We start from the raw sequence: 27,053 nt of genomic DNA, 5'->3' as shown, positions 1-27,053 counted from the left end.
GCATGGGCAGGGGTGTGGGGAAATGTATTTCAAATATTCAAATCAAGTATCGGAAATAAGACCACATACTAGAGTTTTAGGAGAGAGTTTTCCTTTAAATAACTGGCGTTGACCTACTTCTCCAGCTGTTTCGAGGTCCCCTGTACCCCACGCTTTGCCACCCCCCGGGTCTTCACCAATGCTTGCTTCTCCTGGATGCCCGACCTCATTTTCAGCCTGGCAAATGTTGAGCCCCTTCAGGGCTCAACTCTGAGTTGTATCTTCCAGGAAGCCCTCCCTGAAGCACCCCCAGGCCAGCTTAGGCGATTCTCTCCCTTGTGCTCTCACAGCCCTCCCCAAGCAACATTTTTTCAGCCCTTCACATTACATTGACATCAACTACTAACACGTCTGTCTCTCCGATAGACTCTGGGCTCTCTTAGGACTGCAACCATATTTGATTCATTTTTCTACTCCCCAGGGCTTGGCCAGAATAGGCATCAATGGAACTAAGCCAGAGTGATGCCCAACACCTCACTCTTCACCCACAGCCCCTGGATGGGCAATAAGGATAAAGACACGGGCCATGAGGGCCCCGAAAACCTCCCCATGGGCCTGGGCCGTGTCAGATCTGTCTGTCCTGAAGCCTGGGGGTGGTGGTGGGAGAGAGGCGGTCCCTGCAGAGCTCCAGGTGTGGACAGCTGAGACTGGGCTACCGCAGCACCCCTGGGAGAGGCTCACCTTCTGTGGCCCAGCCCCACTACCCTGCCTGGCCTGTAGACAGCATGCTTATTTCTACCAACTAGCTCCCTTGGCTTCATGGATTTCCCCACGGCCTGCAGTGTGGCTGAATGCAGGGATAGGTCAGAGTCATACAGGGACCCTGTGTCCCAAGGAATCACTTCCATGTCACCCTCCACTTCTGAGAGCACCTACAGTGACCTGTGCTCTGGGCTGCACTTCACTTCCCACTGTCACTCTCACGGCCATTATTCTTTAGGCTCAAGGAGAGATGGTGACTGATAACAACATCACGGGAAAAACAAATGCAAATCATGGAATAAGCAGATCCTCTCATGCATGTTAATAATTCAGAGGAACTGCTAAATCTATTCCCCAGGCCCCAAAGAAAAGAAGCTTCCATGCATCCTGAACTTGGTCTTCTTGTCAAGGGTTTGAAAGCTGCTATACACTCTGTTGCCAGCTTGAGCACCGAGGACATCTAGGTGACTTAGAAGGAAGGGCCCTGGCAAGGAGTCCACCCACCCTTTAATCCATTCCTCCTAGATGCTCATTATTCCCCATTTACCCCCTGTTGTAGGTAGAACTGTGTCCCCTAAAAAGATACGTTGAGGTCTTAACGCCTGGTATCTGTGAATGTTGACCTCACCGTTAATAGGGTCTTTGAGGATGTAATAGAGTTAAGAGGAGGTTATATTGGATTAGCTATGGCCTAACTCCTTAAAGAGAGAGGGAGATTTGGGCACAGGGAAACAGAGACACAGAGGGAAGGAGGCCAGGTAGAGACAGAGGCACAGGCTGGAGTCACGCTGCCATGAGTTGAGGAACACCAAGGACTGCCTACGACTTCCAGAAGCGAGGAGAGAGGCATGGGGCAGGCTCTTCCCTAGAAGCTCAGAGGGAGCCTGACCCTGCCATCATGTTGAGTTTGGACTTCTAGCCTTCAGAAGCGTGAGAGAATAATTTCTGTGGTTTTAAGCCACCCAGTCTGTGGTATTTCGTTACAGCACCCTTAAGAAACTAATACATGCCTTCCCTGTCCATCTGTCTAAGTGAGGAAGGAATCAGCTGTGTGGTTCTCGTGGCTCTTGACTTTAGCAGAGTGGGCATCTCACGGGATTAGGGCAGGGCACACACCTGGAAAGTGAGCTGGCCCAGGGCTTAACGCCACCGGGAAAGGGAAGGAATACCTGGACAGAGTAGGGAATCTGTTACTCTGAAGCAGAGAGAAGGGACGGCATGAAAAAAGAATTAGTGTTCATGAGGATCCAACAGTCTCTCTGTGAAAATACCTGGGAAGAGGTCGGAAAACAACCTGTGTAGCCTCAGATATCTATATACCTGAATGCAGAGAGTGTGTAACACAAGGCAGAAAATACAATTCACAATAAACTAGATGGGACAGGACTTATGAACAGATTAGGTTTTAAAAGAAAAGAAAAATCCTGAAACGTAGGAAGGTGGAAGAGTGTTAAATGTCAAAAGATAAGTGACTACATGAAAACTTATAAATCTAAGGGTGGAAAGATCTCAGATAAGGAGACGAGACAAGGACAGATATGACACAAGCCACATGGACAAAATGATTGATATATTTGTTTTAACATACCACGAAAATAGAGTGGAGGGAAGTTATTGTAATGGGCAGCTTAAACTATCCAGGCATCTGCTAGAAATCTTATGTGGCTAAAAGCAAAGCACCTGATACATTCCTAACTTGCCTAAGTGGCAATTTAATCTCTCAGGCTGCCAAAGCACTAACTGGCACTGTGAGCAAAGTTACAGGAACCTTGGAAGAAAGGGGTCATCCTGTCATCTCATTCATTCACTGGAATGTACAGGGTGCTGTGCATTCATTCAGCAGAAAGATGAATTAGGTACGGTCCCTGCCCTTAAGAAGCCCATGATTGGAATCAAGGGAGTTAGACATGAAGATCACGAAAAAATACACTATGATTAATGCAATAATAGACACTTAAAAAAGCTGTTATGAGAAGTGCAGAGGAAAACAACTGGGATTTAGGGTCATAATAGCTGAGAAAGGGAAGAAGAACGGGCGCAGTGGGGTTGCTGCCTTAGATGCTAAGAAGGCAGATTCCCCGATAAACATGAAAGGGAAGATAATTCAACAAGCTTGGGAGCCTCTGTTTGTCAGAGAAGGAAGTTGAGAAAATCCCAAGGAAGGCAAGAAATCAGTATGGGTGCCCAGGGAACTCTAGCTCAGTTTAGTTAGTTGAGTTCGTTTTAGCTCAGAAACGTAGAGAGAGGGCATACAAGATGAAAAGGAGTCCCCTTAGAGATAGAAAAATTATGACACAGACCTGTGAGAATAATGCAAGAAGCCAGGCCCCTAACTCAGCTCTCTAAGCTGCGGAGGCCGTTGGCTCGCCTTGTTCAAGTCACGCGCAGAGCAGGACACAGGAGGAGGAGTGGCCGGGCCTGTGCCCGGGGCCTGATGTCTTCGGGACAGGACAGGAATGTGCGCAACTCCTCACCCCTACTGCTCCTGTCTTCACAGGCAAGTGCTCTTTGGGTGGGAAGGGTGGGGGGATAGAAGGAGGGAGCCGAAGCCCAGGTGAGTACAGCGATTGCAGGCGAGCCCCATTGCTCCAAATGCGCTCCAGACTCATGAACTCTCAGACCCCGTGGGCGCCAGCAGGGAGACTGGGAGAGATGGAAAGGTCAGAACAGGCAAACATCATTCTGATCTCAAAAAGGGGAGGGATGCATTGGGACAACAGCACTACTTAGGGGGCCTGGCCTGTGCTAGGCATGTGTTCTTCATTACAGACGGAACAGCCTCGCTAGCCAGTTAAGTGGCTGCACAAAGTGGCACAGTGGTTGCCAGGCTGGGAGTCTAATCTAGTCTGTGCTCTTTCCAACATACTCTGCTACGATATGAAAGCCACCACTTCTAGAGCCGGCTCTGCCTATTAATTTGGTGTCTGTGACTTAGGCGAATCATGTTTCCTCTCTGAGCCTCAGTTTGCTTATGCATAAGATAAAGAGACAGAAAATCTCCAGGGCCTCTCTCTGCTGTAACATACTGGATCTGGACCCGTCTGATCCAGCTGCAGCCTGACTTGTGGACCCCTGTCCTGACATTCCCAGGTCAGCCTGTGACTACTCACCAGCACAGTGTGCTTGTAGGCCCGGTGAATCACAATGCTGTAGCCAAACAAAGTCACGTCCACCTGCTTCACCCACAGGGCCAGGGATGGGTCCCGGTCCTCATTCTTGGCTGCGATGACGAACTTGGGGAAAGAGTCTGAGCTCGGCCTGCTTCCTGTGGTGCACAGGATGAGTGGGCAGCTGGTCTGGAAGTCAAAGGGGTAGCCATCAAACGTGAGGTAGTGGCCATAGCCAGAGACAATGCAGGAGGCGTCGGTGCGGGCCTGGCAATAGTACAGGCCGCCCTCCTCCATGCAGAATTCATCATCCTTGCAGGGAATGGTCTCACAGTGGACGCTGTTGTCTGTGCCGTTGCAATAGCAGAAGATCTGGCAGGCCAGGTCCACCCAGAAGGTCTCATTGGTGGCAAGTTGGTGTCCCTCGAAGTTGCAGCCACACTCGCTCCGGGGGACACACTGGCTGCCCAGCAGGGCATAGCCCTCGTCACACTGACATCCCTCAGAGCAGGTATCCATACATATGGGGCCCAGGGCCAGGGTCTCACAGGTCTCCGTACAGGTCATGCACTCCTCGAAATGGCTGTTCTCCGGGCACTCCAGAGCTGAGGGGGGTCAAGGAGAAGACAGGCTTGAGAAAAGGACAGAAGTCAGAGAGCGAAGTGTGTGTGCATACATGTGTGCGTGTGTGCGTGTGTGTACTCTTTGTATACAGCACAGTGAACTCGATGAATGCAGTGACCCAAAGCTCAGTGAACCCCTCACTCACATGCTCTGCTACTGCACTGAGCTTTCCTTAGAGAAGGTTCTGAGTCTACGGAGCCCGTATTGAGCACCTACTGCATGCCAGGCACTGTCCTAGACACTTTGTGTAGCTCATCTCAACAACCTGGAAAGTAAGGGAAGTCTTATCATTCTTATCTTACAGGTGAGGAAACTGAAGTTCAATGATTTAACTTAATATGACTAGTAAGTACCAGTGAGGGATTCAAATCTAGTCCTCCTGACTTGAGGACGCTGGAGAGGGAGTGTGGTGTGCCCGAAAAAACAAGTGCTCAGGGCTACAGAGACCCGGGGATACCACTAACTTAACTCTGGCATGCTGTGTAATGTCTCTGAGCTTCAGTTTCCTCCTTTATTAACTAAGAACCACAGTCACCTAGCAGGGTGTTCTGAGGAGTAATAACCTATGACATCGAGTGCATGGTGAAGTCCCAACCAATAGTATGCCCCTTCCCCTCCTTACACTTGTGTCTACCACATAGATGGGTTTGGGGAGGTATCTGCACCCTACAGACTGGCTCCCGTCTTCCCCTTTGTCTTTCCTTTCTCTGCTCCTCGTGCCCTCTGACTGGCTCCACCTCTTCCCCACCCTCTGCATATGCTCTCCCCACCCTCCTCTGCCCACTCTTTCCCTGGTCTGGACGGCCCCCCAGAGCCAAATCCTACCCACCCTTCAAGGCTCATTTTGAATTGCACATCCTCCCAGAATCCTTCCTTGGTAGATTAAGTTTCCGAGTCAAAAAGCACAGCATGTGCTGCTCACTGTGGCGTTCTGGGTGAGTTTCCCATTTCTCTCTATTGCTTTGCTTGGTCCCAATCTGACAGGGGCAGGTACAGAACCCAGGGGCACAGAAGTCAGACACGGAAGTGTGCGTGTCTGCGTGTGTGCGTGTGTGTGCATGTGTGTGTACTCTTTGTACGGCACAGTGTACAAAGTCTGTGTCATCTAGAGATCCAGAGATCTGAGAAGGTCCCCACCATCTTCTGGGAAAATAAGATCTCATCTTTATAACTTTATTTGGCTTTTATGCATACCATCATTTCTTAATGGTGTTTTACAACCCAAGGACATGAAGGACACTACAGAGAAATAAATTGCATGGCAATAATAGCTCTGTCCACAAGTACCAACTCAACAGTTCTGCACTGTGTGCTGGAAGCCAGTCTTTTTCCTCCGGGCTAAAGGACCATCTCCAGTCCCGTTGACTACAGTGCCATGCGGCTTTGGAGTTGAAGGCTAGTTCAGCCCTGATTATACATGTCCGTATAGAGGAATTTTCACATTCGTCTCTAAATTATGAATGTTATAGCAGTGACTGCAGATTTATGGTGATAGCAAATAACATGACTTATTTAAATGGCTCTCGCCGTATGACTTATTGTATTGTCTGAATTTGTCTCAAAGTCTGGAACATACAGACGCGGAGTAATAAAACTTCCCTTAGGCCCTGAAATGCCTCTGTGAAATTACTTAATTGGGCAGCCTGCTCTGCCAACGGGAGGGTTGGTTAAAAATATCTGAACACTGAAGCGGTGGTTGTCTTTCTCTAGGTTCAAAGAAGATTGTGTTCCTGATTTGCAGCTATTGCCCAGTCCAATCCCCACTCTGCAAGACCCCGACCAGAAGAATCCCTTAGTACCTGGAGACTTGATTAATCAAGTATGCATGCTCCAGTCCTTCTCGCCAGACACAGTATACAAAGTCTACATACGACATCCTAGGGGACGTCTCCAGTGGGAGCCCTGGCCCTCTGCCTAAGGAAACCATGTTCCACATGGCTGCTTCTGCCCACATCTCTCTCTAAAAAAGGCACTTCTAAGAGCTTCCTCCAGCTCTGCTGGCCCAGAAGAGGGATGGTGAGAAGCTCTTCTCACTCAGTAGCCATCACATGCAGGAAAAGAGGGAACATCACTGTCATACCCTGCTAACTTGGCACGCACGATGCCACCAAACTGTGCTCCATGCAGCATAGAAACAATGCAGAAACACCCCCTGCCGGGTAGTGGTCTAAAAGGATGGCACTGACACGGCCTAGCAGCAGAAGAGATCTGGTGTGCGGGAGACTCAGTGATCCTGTACCGTGAATGAAATACAACGAGAAAGTGTGGCGTGGGTGCAGGAACAGAAGTACTGTTGGGTAAGCTGGAGACAGGACAAATGAGGATACTGGGAGGTGGATTTTTAAAAAAAAGGCTTTGGGAAAGTATTATAAGGTCCCATAGATGCGGTGGTCAGTACAAACTGTGGAGGCACTTGAGCTATAGGTGACTTTATGACAAAAGGTCATGCTCCTGAATTCCAGCTTTGGGGTCACAGCACCTGCAATTAGTCCCTCTCCGGGGTAGTAGGGTTCAACAGGGACACAATTGCCCTTTTCCAACATGACAGCCACCACGCCCTCCACTTGCTCCTCAGACTTCCCAAGCTCAGAAATCAGAGGTTTAAAAAGACAAGTGGAAGTGTATGTGTGTGTGTGTGTGTGTGTGTGTGTGTGTGAGTTTCTAGCCCTGTCTGTTGAAAGGGCCTAGAGGCAAAGTAAAAACACCCAAGAGCAGTGAGTACCCCTCACCCAGATCTTGGTTTCTAATAACATCCCCCACCAAAAGGAATTGGGGCTTCCTGGAGTAATGGCTGATTCCAGCCTGGGGCTGGAAAGATTAAAAGATGAATGTGGACGATCTTGTTATGCCAACAACTAAGAAAGTGCTTAAGAAAATGACAGAGGCATGACAAAAGGACACAGGAGGCAGCCTGAAGGGGCTCCCACAGGCCAAATCTGGAACAATGTTAACACCAAAAATAACTAACAAATGTAATATGAAATATAAACCACTGGAAAAACAAGAATCCATGTCTGTTTTGATAAGATGATTGACGGAGAGATAGGCAGAGGCACAGACAGGCGGATCACTGGACAGACAGAAGGAAAGGAGGGATCTTGCTCACAGAATGACCACCGCTGACTGGCAAAAGTGGAGGGCGTGCCAGAGCCGGAAACTGCCCGTCTGTGATCTCCACACTAAAGATGGATACCAGAAAAAATCAACAACGGCAGTAAATCGAGGAGGGGGACTTCGATGAAAAGCAGGATATTTGCATGATCTTAAACCATCTCCCGCTGTTTGCTTGTTAGCTGCACGGGGAAAAGCGCAGCGACTCTACAGCGAGACGTTCAATAACACCCCGCCCAGGGGATCACCGTGCACATGGCCGAGGAGGGAGGCTCGGCAGAGCATGTGTTGTGGTGCCACGAGAGAACCGTGTGTCACCTGCACAAGCGGCTGAGTGAGGATGTGCAGCTCCCCGAGAGGAAACACCAACCCCAAATGGAGGGCTATTCTATTTTAGAAGGGGGGAGGCTGTGTTCTTCAAAAATGTCAATGTCATAAAGAAAACTAAGGAATTATTCCAGATTAAAGGAAACTAAGGAGATGTGACAATGAAAGGCAGCATGTGATCCTAGACTAGATCTGTATTGAGGTCAAAAAAAAAAAAATTAAGAAAAGCCATAAAGGATGTCACTGAGTCAATTGACAAAATTGGAATATGGATGTTAAATTATTGTATCAACGTTAAATTTCCTAATGTCGATAACTGTATTGTGGTTATGTAAGTGAACACCCTTATTCTTAGGGGATACACGCTGAATATTTAGGGATAAAGGGCAAGATGTCTGCAACTCACTCTCAGATGGAAGCTGGAGATGGAGAAGGGGAGGGAGAGAGAGAGAAAGAGGAATGATATGGCAAATGGGGCAAAATGTTAACAATAGGTCAATCTTGGTAATGGGTAGACAGGTGTTCTTTTATATAATTTTAAAATTATTTCAAAACAAAAAGTTAAGTAAACAAATAAATGTAAACAGGAAGAAACATAACGGAAGACAGATAAACAGGGGTGGGGGATAGAATCTTAATGGTGGCACTGGTTTTCCATATAACTCCTCCCTGTGGTCTCCCCGATAACCAAGGGTGTTATCTGTCAGGTCTTCCCAGCAATTATTCTAATTACTACTAGTACTACCACTGCCCTGCTGAGAGGGGTTAGCAAAGCCCAGCAACACAGGACTCTCTTCATACTCATTGTCAGGTTTTCCTCAGGGAGCAGCACTAATCTCTACACCCCTAAAGGCACCCCAACCGATCACCTCCTATCGACATGAATGGGCCCTTCTTTGCCAAGGGAGAAGGCATCACAAAGACTTCTAGTTGTTTGACATGGCGCCTGTACCCTCTGCTAGATAAAACCACGAGTCAACACGATGGCTAATTGTTCTCCAATGAAGAGGTATTGTGCAATTAGAAATAAAAGGTGAGAAACAGCCTGGATTGGGGTGAAGGGCAATTCTGGAGGACACATCTAACTAAGGAAGGTCTACACAGTAATGACATCGCCCTTGTGCTCATCCCACCTGCGGGGGAAGTCCTGAGTAAAGGAGTCCAGTGTGGCATCTATTCCCCGCCATGCCCTTCCCCATAATGCAGCCCCAACTTACGGCAGAAGTCATAGGTCCGCCAGGGCCCCACCTCCACGTCGGCATTCTTGCAAGCGCTTGCGTACCGGGCCACAGCGTCACAGAGCTCTGACTCGTTGCCCCCACTCTGACACAGGCGGAAAAGGCAGGTACGGTAGTAGGCGGTGACGTTGACCACCCCGTGGCACTCCAGGAAGGAGCTGTTGGAGGGGTCGTTGATGATGCCGCACCTGGAGCGGCTCCGATAAAACTTGAGCAGCTCCGAGTCATTGTTGCAGGCCTTCAGCAGGTCCCCACACTCGCCGTTGCAGATCTCCTCAAAAGTTGTCCAGCTTTCCAGGAACACTGCCAGGTTGTCTGTGCACTTGCCCGTGGGCAGGCAGAACTCGTCACTGGCGTTTGCGTTGAAGAAGCCGCACAGGCCTCCGGTGCAATTGAAGTACATGGTGGACAGCCGGATGTACAGCAGGCCCACGTCTGAGTACTGGACGGTCACCACGCCCTTGGACTCCACCGTCGTACTGTTTTTGTTTCGATAAATTTCCAGCTTCCCCGAAGGATGGAAAAAAGGCAATTCCACTTCCTGGCCATTCAGCTGAAAAATCAAACCACCCTCCTCAATTCCAGAGACACACAGAGTAGCCACCATTTCCTAGGCTCCGGAGCAAAGACACGGCTGTGCCCCACGACTAGCCCTGTGGGAAGTGTCAAGATGCTGATGGTCTATGGAACCACCCAGACAGACACCAACTATTTTTCCACAGGCTTCTTTGTTTCTTTCTTCTAGGACACCCCTGATATTCGACCCATTTGCTCTTTATGTGTGTGTTCTAGACCCTAAGCTAGCCCCAAACAAACAAGATGAAATGTGAGCAAAAATCGTCTTAGATAAATGGCTTCCTCCTGCCACCTGACATCTCCGTGTGGTACCTTTGGCAAACGGACCCCTTTCTTCCCCACCTTTCCAGCTCCTTCTTTTCCCTTCCAGTCTTACTTTTCCTGTGTGCCAGCTCCTTGGGGGCATAGAGCGTAGAGCTAATGATCTAGCCGTCCATCACCTATTTACCTCCTACTAGTCTTTTGATAAATTAATCTCTGCCAATGTGGCCATGGGAATGAAAACAGCCCTTTCAGTTTGTGGATGTGTATTTTATGATCTCGTCGCACAGTGATGTGTTCACGTTTGTTTTCCACACTGTACTTCATGTAATCTCATGAAATGCATGTTGGACTGGGAGACGGGGATTCCCCTCCCCCACATCCCAGCTCTGCCGCAGTTAGTTGTGGGATCCTCACGCAGCCCGAAGGGATCTTCATGTGAAAACAGGGAGTTGCACTAGATGATCCCCAAGATTCCTTCTAGAACTAATGATCTATGAGTCTGGATGCTTATTGATGGGTTTTTCAGAGCACGTCAGACAGAGGAGTGGGAGCCGCCATGGCAAGGATTCCTTACATCACCCCACATGGACTGCCATCTGCAGGCATGAATGTTAGCATAGTACAAGGGTTAAGAGCACAGATTCTGGAACCAGTCTGCCTGGGCTTAAATCCCACTTCATGACTGTGTGTCCCTGAGGAAGTTACTTAACCTCTCTGTGCCTCAGTTTTCTCATCCGTAAAATGAGGATCATTCGCTTAAGCTTGATACTGCTTATGAAGGGCTTAGAATAGTGCTTGGCACGTAGCAAGTGTTCTATAAGCATTTGCTATCGTAGAGAGCTAATCCTGCTCTATCTAACCGGAGAAATTCCAGCTTCACGCCACTTCTCCACCTGATAGAGTCTAATTGGGCGCTGATCGTTAGAAAACGCTCCCATGTCGGAGCCACCTCCTTCTTAGAATCCACTCGTGGGCGGAGGCAGAAAGGCCACCCTGAAGAGAAAGGCAAACTCAAGCTCCTTCCCTTGGTGTGACTCGGCAGAAAACCCTCCAAGGGAGCAAGGAGTCTTACCTTGACTTCCGAAGCCTCGAATCCTCCTATCTTGACCTCCTGGTCGGCCACCAGGATCCGAATGCCTCGCAGCCAAGCAGGCCCTGCATCGGGCTTCTTCTTGTTGATGTCGATTTCCAGGTACTCCGGGCGGTCGGGGCAGGTCTTCAGGAGCGTGTAGGAGAACTCGGCGGGGAAGGCGTAGGCGGCGCCGTCGAACGTGTGCAGCACCTGGTTCTGGCTGACCAGGCACACGGTCTCGCGCCGGGGGAAGCAGCCCTGGTAGCCGTCCTCCACGGCGCACACCTCCCCGCTGGGGCACGTCTTGTTGAAGCAGTAGACGTCCCCGCCCTCCTCGCACAGGCACTGCACGGTGCAGTTGGCCGTGGCCCAGAAGAACTCCCCCATGGCGTAGTAGTGGCCGTCGAAGTCGCAGCCGCACTTGTGCAGCGGGACGCACTGGCTGGTGCTGAGGACGAAGCCCTCGTTGCACTCGCAGCCCTCGGTGCAGGGCGTCGCGCAGTTCTGCGAGGCCGTCAGGTCCGAGCACGTGTCGGGGCAGCTGCTGGTGCACACGGAATAGTGGCTGAAGCTCGGGCACTGCAGCGTGGACACTGACGCGGGGAAGGGAAGAGAGCGCGACAACAAGGTGAATGGAGCCCGAGCGCCAGGCGGCCAGAATCCGGCAAGCACAGGGGCCCGAAGGAAGAACACTCCTTCTGGACGTTTAGCTCTTACAGCGGGGGCCAAGCGGCCACTGATTCAGGGAAGAGAGACTTGAGGTTGCCCCTGTAAAATCCAGCTCAACTACTTTCCTGATAACTACTGAGCAACGTGATGGGACTGTGAACTTTTATTCGAATTTGATCATCTTGGCTGAAATTAGACTTCAGGTTGCTATCTTTCCTAGACTACTGACTGCTCAATATAGGTTTATTATTTGGTGATCTACAACCTTCGAGATGTTTTAAGAGCTTCAACTGATGGACATGTAAATTGATCTGATTTTAAAGAACATGGCCCATTTTTAGAAGGAAATAAATCCAACTTCCAGGAGAAGTGAAAAATGTAACCATTAGAGGAGTAATTTGAAAACATGAAATCGCTAACAGGGAGGTACTTAAAATACCTAAGCGTAGCCAAGGAAGGCTGTGAGAACGAATTCCCTGGCGTATTAAAAATGAGAACAAACTCTGGCTCTCTGCAAAGAATTTGTATGCCTGTTTCTCCAGAAGACTGGATCAGAATAAGATGTCTTCTGAATGCCCTTCTTGCCTTAGAAACCTTCAATTCTTATTTTAAGAACATCTGGGTCTACTAAAGGTATGAGTTCTGGTTGACTCCAACGGGCAGGGGTTCAGAGGCCTAGTAAACTAGCTCTCTGAATTAAATGTAATTCATCCCACTAAAATGAGAGAGAGAGAGGAGAGAGAAACACAGAAGATGGGAAAGGTGTATCACCAGAAAAAATATATAGCCTTCATAGGTAAAGTTTTAGTTAGGAAATTTGGATGTTCTTGGATTGCATAAAGACCAAAGTGGAGCCCTGTTTAATCTCAACTTGAATCAAAATATGGATGCCCTGGCCAGAATAGAGGCTGGTCAGTCATATGGTAAGAAAAATCCACTGTGGCTTAGTAGTTTGGCCAATACTCTAAGAACTGAATCTGATATATGATGATTTACCTGAATCCAACCTATACTGATGGGAAGAAATGTCCCTCTGGCCTTGGAACTTAAAGAAACTTTTCAATCTTCTCACCACCATAGCACTCAAATGCATGGATTACAATTTCCTATTTACCGATATGGAGAAAACAAAGGACTGGGAAGGAAACAAAATTCATTTGATTTTAAATTTTACATAATTAGGAAAAGAGAGAGAGATTTCAGTGGGGTAGAGGAAAAAATAGAGACAACTAAGGGGTACAAAAATGCTTAATCTGAAAGTGTAATTCAAAAGAGCCTGAATTTCCCCCAAAGTTGGGGCTTTTCCTAACCATTCTTAACATTTCAGAAAAAGGACTTCTTTACTGGTATACTACAGGATGTAGCCCTTTCTTTGACCAGCAGCAGCCGAGCACAAACCCTAAGGGGTCTGAAAGTGGATAAAAAAGAGCCAAGGGATAATTGCTGTAAGTTCCGATTGGGAGGTGAACTGTTTCCCAGAGACTGGTTCTGATTACCAGGCCAGAGGCTGCATTTACTCAACAGCCACAAAGACAGCCACTTCCACCTCTGTTAACCCTCATCCTTGCTCAACTCTGGGGTTGCCGTCCCCTGCTATGGGGACTTCCTCCAGCCAAGCGTTTCCTGCCACGCATTCCATGTTTCCAGACCACTGATGTTCACCAATGGGTTCTTGTTTCCTTGCTAAGATATTGGGTGGGGAGCAAAGTAAAGATCCTTTCAAAGTTCATTCTTTAGAATTTGTGACATTTCAACCTCCCCCTCACTTTGGGCCACGAGCTTTAACAAGGACATTTGGAGGAGCCCTGGAAGCCTACCCCTGCCCCCTGCACAGGAGAGGCCTTTCCTAGGGATGGGATGCCAGCTTACCACACCCAGTCTGGATTCGCCAGTCTCCAATGGGAATGCCAAGGGCTTGGCACACAAGGGCGTAGGCCTGGATGGCTTGACAGAGGAGCGTGCCATTGTCCCTCACACTGCACAGGTCATACACGCAGCTGTGTACAAAGGCTGTGGGGTCCACGACAGTGCCGCACTCCCACAGAGGACCATCCGTCTTGTTGAGGAAGCCACAGTAGTCAGAGCTGAAGTAGAGGGCTTCAGTGGTGGCATCGCACTGGGTGCAGTTGTCCACGCAGCCGGAGTCACACTTCCAGTCCGCGTGGTAGACACGCCAGCTCTCTCCCAGATCTAGGACAGACGTGGCCGGCCTGCCGTCTGGGCGCAGGAAGTCATCCAGCGGGTTTTTGTTGTAGTTCCCACAGAGCCCACAGGTGGAGTTTATGTAGGAGCCTGGGATGGAAATGGAGGCGTAGTGCTGGCCATCAAAAGTCACTAAGAGCCCAAAATCCGTTTCCACGGCAGTAGACATGCCACTCTGGTAGATTTTCACCGCCCCCAAGTCTAAGGTGACGGGCAAAGAAGTCACTAGGTCATTAACCTGCCAACAACAGTAATAGTAAAAGGCAGGTAAGCACGTGCCCGGCAGTGGGTTCCAGCAGAAGCCAGGAAGGAAAGGCAAAGAAAATGTGTTCCAGAGAGGACGGCCACCTAACATGTCTGGGCTCCAGTGGGCTTACCTCTTACTAAGGCAAAGGCCTGGGAGAAAGTTCTGGAGAGCAAGTTGGTTGTGGGCCAGCCTGAGCACGGTGCATTTGGGCTGTGATAGCTGTGGCATTTCTAGTGCCACTATAGACTCCTCTAGCACGTTGTCAGCCCTTCCTGGCTGGCTCTGGCATAGCTTCAGGTCTTTTCTTGAAAGACTAGTCACCTCCCTTTCCCTCTTTACTTCTCTAAATATCCATTCTTTAAGTCTCAGCTTAAGTCACATATTTTCCATGTCCCCTTCAAGGCCCTTACACCCCCCAATCCCTCCTCCCAACTGGAAGGTGTGCTACGTCCACTGTTGGACAGTTTAGCTTTGAGGGTGCCCTGTTGTACTCTTCTCTGTGTTTATACTATAACGTCCTCATGTCAGGACTAAATCATGTCATCATTCAACGACAACAAATTTGAACACCTGGTAGGTACCAAGCACTATGTCAGGAGCCGAGAAGCAGAGGATTAACAAAAACTATTGCCCCTGCCCCTCAAGGAGATCTCAGTCTACGGAAGAAGGACACACGTAGATATTTAGACTATATTTTTTTAAACATGAATCAGTAGATAACACAATGGGAGAACAGAAAATGAACATTTAATCCAGCTTGGGGCACTCATGTAACACTTTAAGAGGCAGTTAAGTGTGATCTGGGTCTTTAAAGGTAAACAGAAGTGGCCAGAGGAAGTGTGGGAGTGGGGCAGAGGAGTCCAGGACAAGAACATAAAGGCAGCGGGGTTAGGAACAGCTATAGGGGATTGGGGAACAGTCAGAAAGATATTGATGGACTGCAGAGGAAGCAGTGGCTGGAAATGAAGCTGGAGACACAGGCACGTTCCATTCATTCTGCCGTTACCTATGTAGGCCTTTCTGTGTGCCAAACACTGTTCTAAGAGTTGGGGATTTAGCAACAAGTCAATGGACAAAAATCCCTGCCTCGGGGAACTTACAGTTTAGCTGGGGAGACCAAAACCAAACAGAATAAATGAGTCAACTATTTATGTCAGCCAAGTGTTAACATAGTAAATGCTAAAAAAAGTACAAAAGAAAATAGTTTCTAATTTTAAATAGGATGGTTGGGGAAGAGCTCCCTGGGAAGGGGACATCTGAGATGAGGACCAAGCCACGCTGTTATCCCGGGTGACAGTGGCTCCCAAGGAGGGAACAGAAGGCCCTGAGGGGGGAGCACACCTGGGTGCTCCTGGGACCTCGGGGTGGTGGGGAGTGTGGCTGGAGCAGAGAGCGCAGGAGAGGGCAGTGGTAGATGATGTCAGGGAGAACAGAAGCCAGAACAGAGCAAGGGCCTGTCAGCCGTGGTAAAGACCTTGGCTTTGACTGAGAGAGAGGGAGAGCCAAGGGAGTGTTTAGAGCAAAGGATCGGCATGAGCTGACTTCCGCTTTGAAAGAATTGCTTTGGCTTCCGTGTTGCGAACAGATCTTGGAGGGCTTTTTAAGCCATGTTAAAAACAAAATAAAACAAAACTTGGATTTCTATTCTGTAGGGAGAGTCCCTGAAGGCTTTTAAGCACGGAAATGACATAGTCAGATTTTGCATTTTAGAAATTCCATTTGTCCAGCATGGAAGATTTATTGAAATTAGTCAAGGTTAGAAGCAGAGAAAGCAGACAGGACACCGCTGCAGGAGTCTGGGGGGCGATGAGGATGAGGGCCTAAAGGAGACACAGACACAAAAAGGGAAGGACAATCTTATGGAGCACAGTCTGCTAGATCTGGTGGTTTTTGCAGTGGAGAATGAGAAATGGTGGAAGAATCAAGAGTGGGTCCCAGATACCTAGGTCACATGAGTAAGTGGCTCGATAAGGCTCAAACAGAGAGAGTTAATTCTCTTCTTCACAATTACCATGCCTAACACTTATAGACACTCACATTCGTGGGCCAGGATGGAATGACTAGTCTCAGAACAGTCCTTGGTGGGCTTGACTATGAGTGCACATAAGCTACCCGGACCCATATTGGTTTCTGGCACATGAGAAAAACAGGGGTCTTACCTGCCAACACTGTTGCTACTTTCTGAGTTGTGTAGGAAATGAGACAATGGACTGTCTGAGCACTGCTCCTGGGATACAATGGCAGATGCCACATGCAACTCTCTATCGGTAGAGATTAGTGGTTGGCCCTCATCAGAATCACCCTGAATGGTCCATTCATGGCAGTGTAGCGCTTTTGCTAGCATGTACCTACCTCTACACTCTTCTGGCCTCTATGCATTACCCAGTTCCAGAGCTGCTACCACATTCTTAGGTATTTATTATAGTAGCACCCCACTCTGTTACCAATATTCTCTTAGTCTGTTGGGGTGCTATAATAAAATGCCATAAACTGGGTGGCTTATAAACAGCAGAAATTTATTTCTCACAGTTCTGGAGGCTGGGAAGTCCAAGGTCAAGGTGCTGGTAGATTCAGTGTCTAGTGAGGGCCAAATATCTGCTTCGTAAATGGCGCCATCTAGCTGTGTTCACACGTGGTAGAAGAGGCAAATGAGCTCCCTCTGGCCTTTTTGATAAGGGCACTAATCCCAGTCATGAGGGCTCTGCCCTCATGACCTAATCACCTTCCCAAGGCCCCACCTCTTAATTCCATCACTTTGGGAGTTAGGATTTCAACATATGAATTCTGGGGGACACAAACATTCATATCATAAGAAATGGGGCAAGAGGACAAAAAAAAATAGGCTCGAGAAATAAATCGTCCTGCAAGAGCCAAAAGTAGAATGTAAAACCAAGGAATTGATTAATTTATCCTTATCTCCTAGGTAGAGGATTAGCCAACAAGGGTGAGAAAAGCCATACTAAAGGGAAGGTCAGCCAGCAAGAGTACTGAACAATTATTATCCATTGTTCTGTGCTGGGATATAGAAAGGGAAATCTTCCCCAAGGTTGCTATAAGTATAAATACCAAATACATCAATTGCTGAGTGTATTCCTCTGCTCTTATTTAAGGGACAAAGTCCCTTAAATATGTCCCAAAGCAGAAGCCATGAGGTAGACTGGCTCTGTGTATCTCAACAGTCCTCCCTGTTTCCATGCATCTGTTCTTGTCCCACTCAGGCTGGCCTTACACCTGGGTGACTTTGTAAGTTGATACCTTTGTTTATGGCCTACGTGTTCCTTGCACCCACTTTCACTCTCAGCATGAGTTGCAGTCAGAGTGCTCAGAGCAGGAGCTCCTAGAGAACCCTTGTCCTGACACATGATTTCTTGTTTCGGTCTCAACCCTTGCTTAGCCAATGGCTGATGAACCCCACCTCTTTGCTTTCCTTTCTTCTCCCTGTGTTCTAGCCATTTCCCTCCTTGTCAGTGTCTCTCCTAGGATATGGTCAGGGACAAGGGGAGGAGAGAGAAGTAGAACCGCAGAAGCATAGGTCTTAAAACTGAAAGAAAGCTCCCTGGGAATGGCAACGAGGAACCAGCATGCACTGAGTGCCTACTGTGTGCCAGGCTTGGTACCAGACATCCCACATGTGGCTATTCCATTTAATTCTCGCGACAACCTTGGAAAGGCCTCATCATCTTCCCCTCATACAGGTGAGGAAATTGAGAATCAGGGCTGGCGTGACTTGTGGGTGACATGGCCCGACTTCCCACTAGCCAGGCTCCAAAGCCAGGTTCTCTCCACTGCTCCCTGCTGCCTCCATCCTGGCACTGAGTAGAGGCAGCTGAGGCTGGGCTACAGCCAGGCGCCCACCTCCTAGACAGTGCCACCCCAATTTTACAGACCAAGAAAAGGAAACTCAAACAGGCCACTCAGCTGGCAGTGGAGGCAGAGGGATTGGAGCGGCTGACCCCAGAGTCTGAGCTCTTCAGCACCAGGCACTAGCTGGCCTTGGCTCCCTTTTCACTGGAGCACCCTAAACTACTCAGTTTCACACTGGGGAGAAACATGAGAACAGGTGAAGTATTAGCTAGAAGGTGATGTTTGTTATACATGGATTTTTAGTTATGCCGGTTTTCTTAGCTTATATAATCCCAAATTGTTTATTTTGCTATTTGAAAAGAATTCAATGGAGGAAAATCTATACACAGAACATAATTTCTAACCCCAGCATATGGAAACAGGGTCGGAGAAGGGGGTTCTGTGGTTGGCAGGAACAGATCTTAGTGGCCATTGCTGGTCTGACACTGCGTGGCTGAAGAAGTCAGCTCCTGCCAGGTGTCTCGGGCTCCTTCCTGCTCCCCAGCCCTCTCCTTGCCTGTCCCCATGTCACCCTGGGCTGGGGCTCTGCTGTCCACCAAGCCACTTTCCCCAGCAGAGCAGGTGTATTCAGAGATGCTTGGAAACCATTTGGCAAAAGGAAAAGGAAGCCATTGTTAGCTTGCAGTGGGAGTCACATAACCTTTTCTTTCTGAAACATTTACATTCATATCCACATCTCCCCGTCGCTGCAGAAAATTGAGGAATGCGTGCCCCACGCTTGGACGATGGAACAGAGCCACGCAAAATTAGCAGAGCTGCTGGGCCTGAAAGAAATGACGGTGTCCCTTCCCTTCTTAAAAAAAAAAAAGTCTGACTGTGAGCAGAAAAGAATTTTAATCAAAATAGAAAGTAGGAATAAAGCATGAAGTTTTCTTTTTCAGCTACTGATACCATACACATCAGCCCCACAATACAGGCAAGCAGGAGAAAGCTAGTGAAAAATTTTTCTAGCTCGAGATGCCAGCGTCTATCTACAAGGATAAGTATAGTGTTCAACAGCACAATATAAATTTAAAAGGGAAAACCTCCAAACTGCTGTACCTGAACTCTTAGCTTTGATTTGATCTACAGAGCTGTCCCTAGAGAGAACTAACCAAATAACAAGCAAATTGGCATTGCAACCACAGTGATAGCTCACTTTCCTCATTATGAGACTGATAAACTGCACAGACTTAGGAAAGGCAGAGCCAGAAAAAGTGGAATTAGTTCCCTGGTCCTGCCTTTTGTTGGACATGCTCCATCAATTAAAACTATAACGCCTTTTTTTAAAAAAAGAAAGAAATCCCTACACTGGCATCAGTTCTGGTTGTAGTCTCTGTAATGACCTCCATGCATGGGGATTAAGGATCGCACGGGGTTGTAGCAATCAACCCCTCGTGGTCTCGGTTATTACTGCTCGAGTAAATACACGGTTGCAACAAGGCCTTCATTAACATTACGAAAATTGGGGCCTCCACAAATTGAGTAATTGCTAGTGGCTTTTTGCTCTCCCTCTTTTGTCGATGTCCCTGCTTGAAATCCAGGTGGACAGTGACAGGACGCATTTGCATATGCTAACAGGCCAGCAGAGACCCATGTTCTTCTCTGTCATTCCAGGCAGGAGTAGGGGGTTCTGTTAGAGGGGTATCTAGGCAAAGCTTTTGCAGACCTTCCCACCCAGGCGTCACTAAGGAAGTCACCAAGGCCACCCCAGGTGCCTACGCAGGTGGTGCCTCTGGAGACAGCAATCAATTTGGAGTTTTCTCTGAAAATGAAGCAGCAGCTCTCGGACAAAGAGAATGGGGGGCGGGCAGGGTGAGGATTATTAATCAAAGGGTATACTGAATTAGGGGTTTGTACTCTGTGTTTGCACCATGTCCAGGGCGTGGCTATGTGGCTAAAGCTATAGCAAGCCAGGGTCATGAGAAACTAAACTTACCTCTTTCCAGTTACCTCTGAGCTATGCATGTATATGTGTGTGTGTGTCTATAATGTTCATAAGGGAATTAGGAATATAAATGTACTCTAAGTTAAAAAGCAGATAGGCATGTTGAGGAGAGAGCTTAGGGTAGCTCTTGTATCAATAACATTTAGCCTCGTAAAACATTTTATAAGCTATTTGCAAGGCAGAGAGAACCATGGTCTCTTTGGTACTCAAGAGACAAACAGCAGAGCCAGTAGGTCTGAGAAAGTCTTCCCCAGGCTGAGGGATCTCCAGCTTCTCCATCTCCCCGTGAAGGATGGAGAGGGTCTCACCTTGACTTTTCCATAGCTTCCTTTGGGGATGAGAATCTTGTAGCCATTGACTTCCACTGAGAGCTCCTTCACCCAGGAGACAGCTGAGCCCCCGCGGTGCTCATTCTTGGCCTCCACACTGAAGAAGGGGAGGCTGGAAGTCTGCAAACACTGTCGGGCCAGCAGGTAGGCACAGGATCCTTGGAAGTGGAAGAGGAAGCCGTCAAAGGTGTGGTAGTGCGGCTCCCCAAATACCACGCACGTGCTGGTCTCCACAGGGCTGCAGTAGAAGAATTTGCCTTTGGGTTCGCACACCTCGTAGGGGCTACAAGAGGCCTCCTGGCAGTAGATCTCATTGTTGAAATCCAGACAGCGGCATTTGATGGTGCAGTTCAGGTCATCCCAAAACACCTCCCCTCGCCGAAGGAACTGTCCTGGGGAATAATGACATCAGAGCCAACATTTATTGAGCACTTACCCTCTGTGCCAGGCGTTGGGCTAAACGCTTTACTTCCATTATACCATTTAATCCATGCGAGAACCCCATTAGGTAGGGATTGTCACCCTCATTTCACAAGCCTCAGTTTAGGCTTAAGAAAAGTTGAGTAATTCATCCAAGATCACTCAGAAACTCAGTGGCGAAGCCAGGATTCCAAGCCGAGTCTGTCTGAATCCAGTCTAAGTTCTTGGCATTATTATCTCCACAGCTGGGGAGCAAAACCACACTCAGGGAAAGACACATTATCTTAATCCACAGGAAAGGCTAGGACACTCGGGAGTCACATCCTTCCTTTCAGGAATAGGAGGGAAGGGTATTTGGAAAGAAGACCCAATTTACCCAGGTAACTCAGCAACACCGTTTATTTGCTAATTTGTTCATTCATGCAACAGACATTTATTTGTTGGGGGCCCAGTATGTGCCAGAGAAGGGCGATAACACAAAACAGGAGTCAGACGCACAAGTATAAATCCCAAACTCCCTGGGAAGATTCTAGAAAGGGCTGACCACTTGCTTGGCACTTTCAAAGGCTTCTGAATCCTGCAGACACTGCTCAGGCAGCATTTACACCTGCACAAGTTGTCTTCTCTCCCCCGTTAGGCCCTGTCCAAGTCCAGTCCTCCTCTCTCTTTATCCACGGGACAGAACTTCTTGACAAAGTCTAGGTCAGGAGGAGAATGAGGTGGGGGGAGGGGAATGGTTTTAAAGGATGTGCTAATTTTTAATATATCCACTATTAATCATTCAGTCTTTAAAACCATTTCCCTAATAAATAATCTCCCCCACCAAAAAACTTGGTAACACGCCAGTTGCTAACTTCAACCTTCGATTGAAATAGAAACGTCTCTGGGCTGGGGGCTCTGATCTCATCCTTGGTTGGAGGTCAGTGTCAAGAAATCAATTTCCAACACTACTGACTTAACTTCCACATGTCTCAGTTTTCCTAACCTGTAATATGTGGATAATGCTGTTTTCTCATCCCTGTCTTCTAGGGAACAGTGATGCTGTGAAAAAGCTAGCACACGTTGACAGAGGTAAAAGCATTTGTAAATTGAGAAAGTCTGAAGAGGAAAGTATCAACAACACAACATTAAGAAATGTAAATAACGTTCTACACCAGGAGCAACTGTAGATTGAAAAGGTTGGCTAAGGCTTCTCAAGAGTTTATAAAACCGAGTATCTAGTAAATAGCACAAGGCTGCAAGGTTAACCCAAGCAGAAGGCATGGCTGCCTCTGTAACAGTCTTTTCTATATCTGCCCAACAGGAATAATGATGCTTTATACCTGTAAGAATAGGGCCCCAAAATGAGATAATAGATTTATTCATTCCCACTAGGTTGTATGCGTCAGCCCTACACTCTTTGGCGCTAGTTCAGGGCTGCATATATTATAACAGCCTCTGCTCAGTACCACGTCTCTGCTCTTTCAGGCTTCCAATAAATGAGAGGAAAATGCCTTTGAATAGAGGAGGTTTGGACCAAAAGGTAGACGCTTCGAGATAATTTTGTTTGTGAAATGATAATATAATAAAACAGCTCTGGAGGGCACTTTCCCTGCTATAACCCAGGCCAAAGCCCAATCTCATCAGATTGATATATGCCCAGAGGCGCATAAAAATGCGCAGCAGTCTGTATAAGGATATTGAATTTGTCCTGTATATGCAACCCAAACCCATAACTCAGGAGGAAAAGAATGAAGTCAAAGGGAAGACTTTGTACACAGCTGGCATCTGACCAGCTCCACAGCTCTGCAAGCCAATGTTTTCCATTATCATGGCATTTCATTCCCAGGACTCAGGTGAGAGGCTGTCACTGGGCACTCATGTTGCATGGCCACAGACAGTCGGCTGTGTGATGCTTGGACGAAGGGGAAGAGATGTTTGGGTAACAGTCTGTAACTTATCAGACCCCGGGTCCAGGCATATAGGGGAGAGAGATGCGGTGGGATCGGCTTGGTGCCTCCCACAGACTTGAAGTAATGTTGCATTTACACTCTGTGAGGGAGGAGGGCACAGCTCTGAAATCCTGGCGAGCTCTGGAACTAGATTCTTTGCTATTCGGTTTAATACCGGCTTAGCTCCAACACATTTGCTTGCTATTCTGAACATGCAGGACGTTATAAAGTCCGCAGAGGCAAGGATGCCTAGGCTGCCCGTCTTCACACATGACCTGTAAGGACTTACAGCAAGTGCAGAGGTCTGATAAGCCTGACCACAGCGCAGGGGACGGGGCAGAGGGCACGCTGTCCCAGACCATGTGAACACTGTTTTTCTGTATAGTAAGCAAACAGAAGCTGAGCCCGGAGGGAAGCCTGAGGCCTCCCAGGGCTGCCGAGACATGCAGGCTGAGCTTTCTATCTGAGGAGGGAAGAGACCTCCTCATCCCTATCCAACACCTTCTTAGAGACCTGGGAACAGGTTCCCCAGGGCCTTCCTCTGTGCTTCCACGGCCCCCTACACTTAATATCTATTGTAATACATCTCATGCCACGTCATCACTGTTCCCATGGCTGTCTCCTGTCCATGATAATGTTATGGGTGGCTCCAGTACCTAACAGAATGGCTAGCACCTCACTGGGGCTCTTAAAATGTTCTTCAGAAAGATGTGATGTCTGGCTGGATGGCTTGGTGGGTGGGTGGGTGTGCAGGTGCATAGATGGGTGGATGGGTGGATGGCTTAATGGATGGATGAGTGGGTGGGGGGATGAACAGATATACAGATGCATGATTTTCTGCTTCTAGTTGCTATAGACTCCACTCCTAGAAGCAGAACTGTTAAAAAAAATTGTTTTCTAAATACTTTTGGACACATAAGAAGCAGGAATCCATAAACTGGGATGTTCCTGGGAGAGTCCAGGGCTATTCTGCACACCCAAAGAGGTTTTGATAGTTCAGAGAAGGCTCCAAACTTCGGATGCCAGTGTAAAGTAAACCCATCAAGGTTCAACTACAGTTGGCCGCAGAGACCGAAAACCAGCTTTAATTCTCCCCAAATTCCTGCATGTCTTGCTGCTGCTGGAAGGATTTCAGGAGTGGTTACCCTAAAGACTCTGCTACTTTTTCTTTCTTTCTTTCTAGTCATACTGGGAAATACTGACTTACCCTTGTAGGGCCTTGGCAACACTCCAAGTGCGCCCACTCCCGTGGATCTGCAAAGCGCAGATGGCAGAGCGAAAGTAAGGATCAGAAGAAAAACAGAAAGGTGGCGTGGGGGGAGCAGAACGGCAACAACAACAACACAAATGTTAAACGGAAGGGCTTCCTTTTGTCCCCCTGGCTGAGAAATCACTCAAGATCCTGGTCTTTTTCGGAGTTGTTCAGAGCTGAAAGCTGTGCACACCTCAGGCAAGGACTTCCAAAGCCACAGTGCAGCGCAGGCAGGGTTCCAGCTCCCGGTGTGATGAATGTGCATGCCAAAATTACCTTGATCTCCATTACCCAGCTGAGAGATGTCAAAAGAGTAAGGCATCAGGAATGAGTCCGCCCCCGTGGCTTAAAAGCTCGCCTGTCAATCTAAACTAAACAAACCCCGCTTAGCTGCAGACAAGAGGAAAAGCTTTACCCCTGGAGGTGCAGCCATTGGCTGGGTCAATTTCCTTCCCGTCCACTTTAAATGCCCAGCGGCCGGGAACATTGACGTTCGTGGTCTCTTGGATATTCACAATCTCAGGGGTTCTTGACCCCGGGAGGCTGAAGTAGTTGGTGAGGTTTCCACCGTTAAATCCTGCCTGGAACACAAAAGGAAGACGACGCTTTTGAGTACCTATACCAGCCCCATTGAGTAACTGGCCCAACTGCCTTCTTCTCAGAATCTAGCACACTCGAAATCAAGGGACCCCTTTTCCTAGAGTCACTGGAGCAACCATTGCAGGTGGGAAAGGCCTGCCTCGTCCGTCCCACGCCCGGAGCAGGGTATCAAAGATGGGCACAACCAGCCTCTTAGTCCACCTGCAAGATCAGATATGCTTCTCTAGTTGAGGGCTATTGGCAGGATTCCCTCCAGATGTTGAATTACCTAAGCAGAGAGTGCAGCGATTGAAACCTGCAGAAGGGTGAGGTGGAGAGCCACCTACCTGTGCCATCACTCCACCAAGACCTGTCAGGGGGTCGCCGCCACTCGCTGTGCCGGTGGTCCAGTTGATTTCGTAATAATTGAAGAGTGTGAATGTGTAGGAGCCATCAGACACCAGGACCGCCTGGAAGGTGTTCACCTACGGGATGGGAATGCGTGGTCCCATGACTGGCACTTCCCAAGGGGTCCTCGCGCCCCAAGGAGATCCTCCCCGCACCCCGTGCCCTTCCCGCCCCCAGGCAGCTCAGCCCCTGAAGCTCTGCCTCCTCTCTGAATTCGTTCTCACCTCTGGTGGGAAAAGCAAGGCATGTGGGATCGTGCATCTAAAAGAGAAATTGCCTGAGATAAACCTAGAGTCTGACTCAGCACCCACTTCCATCTCTGATTTGTACCAGACAGAAAATTCAGAGACCTGGCTAAGCTTGTGATAATACGAGAGCACCTATAGATGGCAGCATGAGAATAAACTACAGGAAAGAGTCGAGCCAGGGACCCGATGCGATCACCTGTTCCCATGGCGGGGCGGGTGGGCAGGGGTGGGGGAATGGGGGGAGAGGGAGCAATGCTACCAGTGAGACTAAAGTGGTCATGTGGATTGCGCTCTCTCCCCTCCTGCAGAACAACGCTAATCTTGCTGCGATGTCTCCCCTTTTTAAAATGGAAGTTGGAAAGTGATTTTTAAAAAGCACTTCGTGGGGAGAAATTGCTCCTCTAAGCATTTGTGCATTGCTTTATATCTGCAAAATTGCCAACACTCAGATGTGCTTCAGACCAACACTAAGATGGGTGATTTTTTTTTTTTTTTTTTGGCCAATTCCCATCTTATAGCTAAGAAAACTGAGGACTAAGGGAAATGAGTTGCTAGAAATTTCTCAGTGACCCAGCAATAGAAAATAGGATTCGAGCCAGAGCTCCCAGTCTATCTTTTAGAGCCCTGTCATTACATGGTGTCTTAATTTTAAACTTTTAAGGACAGAGACGTTGTATAAATTCAAATGAACCCTGCAACAGTTTTCAGAAATAAGCTGTAGCAAACCCTGTTCTTTACGTTTTCTCTTTGCTAAACCCTACCCCTCATCACATGTTTTCAGGAAATTAAAAAAATATAAGAGTTAAAAGAAGAGACTGCATTGACCTTTTCTTATTCAAACCTAGTGCTTGATACCTTCCTGGTTAACACCAGGTCCGATGCAGAGGAGAGACCCAAATCCTTATCCTGTGTAATCAGACTGGGATAGAGGATCTTGGAAGTCCCAAATCTCCCCATTCTAGACAGTCCCAGGGAAGGAAGCAAGGTGCAAGTAAAGAAAAGCCCTTTTTGTAAAGAACTTTCTCCCCAAGCTCTGTGCTGGCCACAGCTGATGGCGTTTATGATAGAGCTGCTCAGGTGTATGCCTTCACTCCCTGCCTCTGTTCAACAGAAGAGGAAAGTGGGACACAGAGATGAGTGAGCCATCAGCTCAAAATTGCTTGAAGGTCACTAGCAGGGTCAGGTTCAAGGGACAGGTGCAAAGTCAAGGTCGCACAAGGACTAAAGCTGGACCCTCCTTCAGGCCAGGATTCTCCTTCAGAAGTGAATTCCTTCTCTCAAAATGAAGCTGGAAATAGCTTTGGTCCAAGCAGGCCTTGAGAGCAACCCATTTCCAAGCCCGGAAGTCGCCTCCAAACCAACTCGCCATCCTAACGCCACCCCAGGGCTGACTGCCATCCGCATGCACCCCTGCACTACAGGGGTCTTCAACATTCAATCTAAGACTCTTCTGGCTTTGTTTTTATAAAACCATGTTTTTCAATTCTTGCTACACCTTTTTTTTTGCTGCAGACGACTTCCAGCGATACCTAGAGGAGGCAGCTGGGGAAAGAAGAGCTCAGGATTCGGAGTCAGGAGACTTTGGTTTGAGCCGCTGCTCCGCCTCCCAGGAGGTGTGAAGCCCTTTTCCTGTCACTTGGGAAAGTTACTTCACCTCTCTGGGCCTGTACCCTCCCCTTGAAAGTGGAGATAGTACTTGTCAGGGAACATTTTTGCGAAGGTTCAATGCTATGCAAAAACAGCCTATCACAGCGCTGGACACATATAAGCCATCAGTAAATATTAGTTTTCCTTCCTTGAAGAAAACATGTCCCCTTGCCTCGTCACTTCCCTTTCTTTGGGCTTCCATGAGACTTTCTGCCTTTAAAAAAGATCTCTCACGCCCAGTGTTTAGTTGGCCCGATGATACGTGTTCCT

The 27,053-nt window shown here is 48.3% G+C and overlaps 1 protein-coding gene across 1 annotated transcript in view; it reads right to left on the bottom strand.

Moving 5' to 3' along the window:
* TECTA (tectorin alpha) overlaps positions 1-27,053 on the bottom strand; it is a 74,441-nt gene that overhangs the window by 39,352 nt on the left and 8,036 nt on the right. Inside the window, exons 4-10 of the mRNA XM_012644900.1 lie at positions 24,828-24,965; positions 24,317-24,482; positions 20,278-20,690; positions 13,599-14,169; positions 11,061-11,653; positions 9,128-9,701; positions 3,852-4,453 (exon numbers count right to left, since the gene is read on the bottom strand). Coding sequence (XP_012500354.1) covers positions 3,852-4,453; positions 9,128-9,701; positions 11,061-11,653; positions 13,599-14,169; positions 20,278-20,690; positions 24,317-24,482; positions 24,828-24,965 — 3,057 coding nt within the window. The remainder of the gene's footprint in view (positions 1-3,851; positions 4,454-9,127; positions 9,702-11,060; positions 11,654-13,598; positions 14,170-20,277; positions 20,691-24,316; positions 24,483-24,827; positions 24,966-27,053) is intronic.

Source organism: Propithecus coquereli, unplaced genomic scaffold (assembly GCF_000956105.1).
Source record: "Propithecus coquereli isolate 6110/MARCELLA unplaced genomic scaffold, Pcoq_1.0 Scaffold222, whole genome shotgun sequence".
Lineage (NCBI taxonomy): Eukaryota > Metazoa > Chordata > Mammalia > Primates > Indriidae > Propithecus > Propithecus coquereli.
The sequence above is the reverse complement of the archived record's forward strand: the minus strand, read 5'-3'. Positions and strand labels throughout refer to the sequence as shown.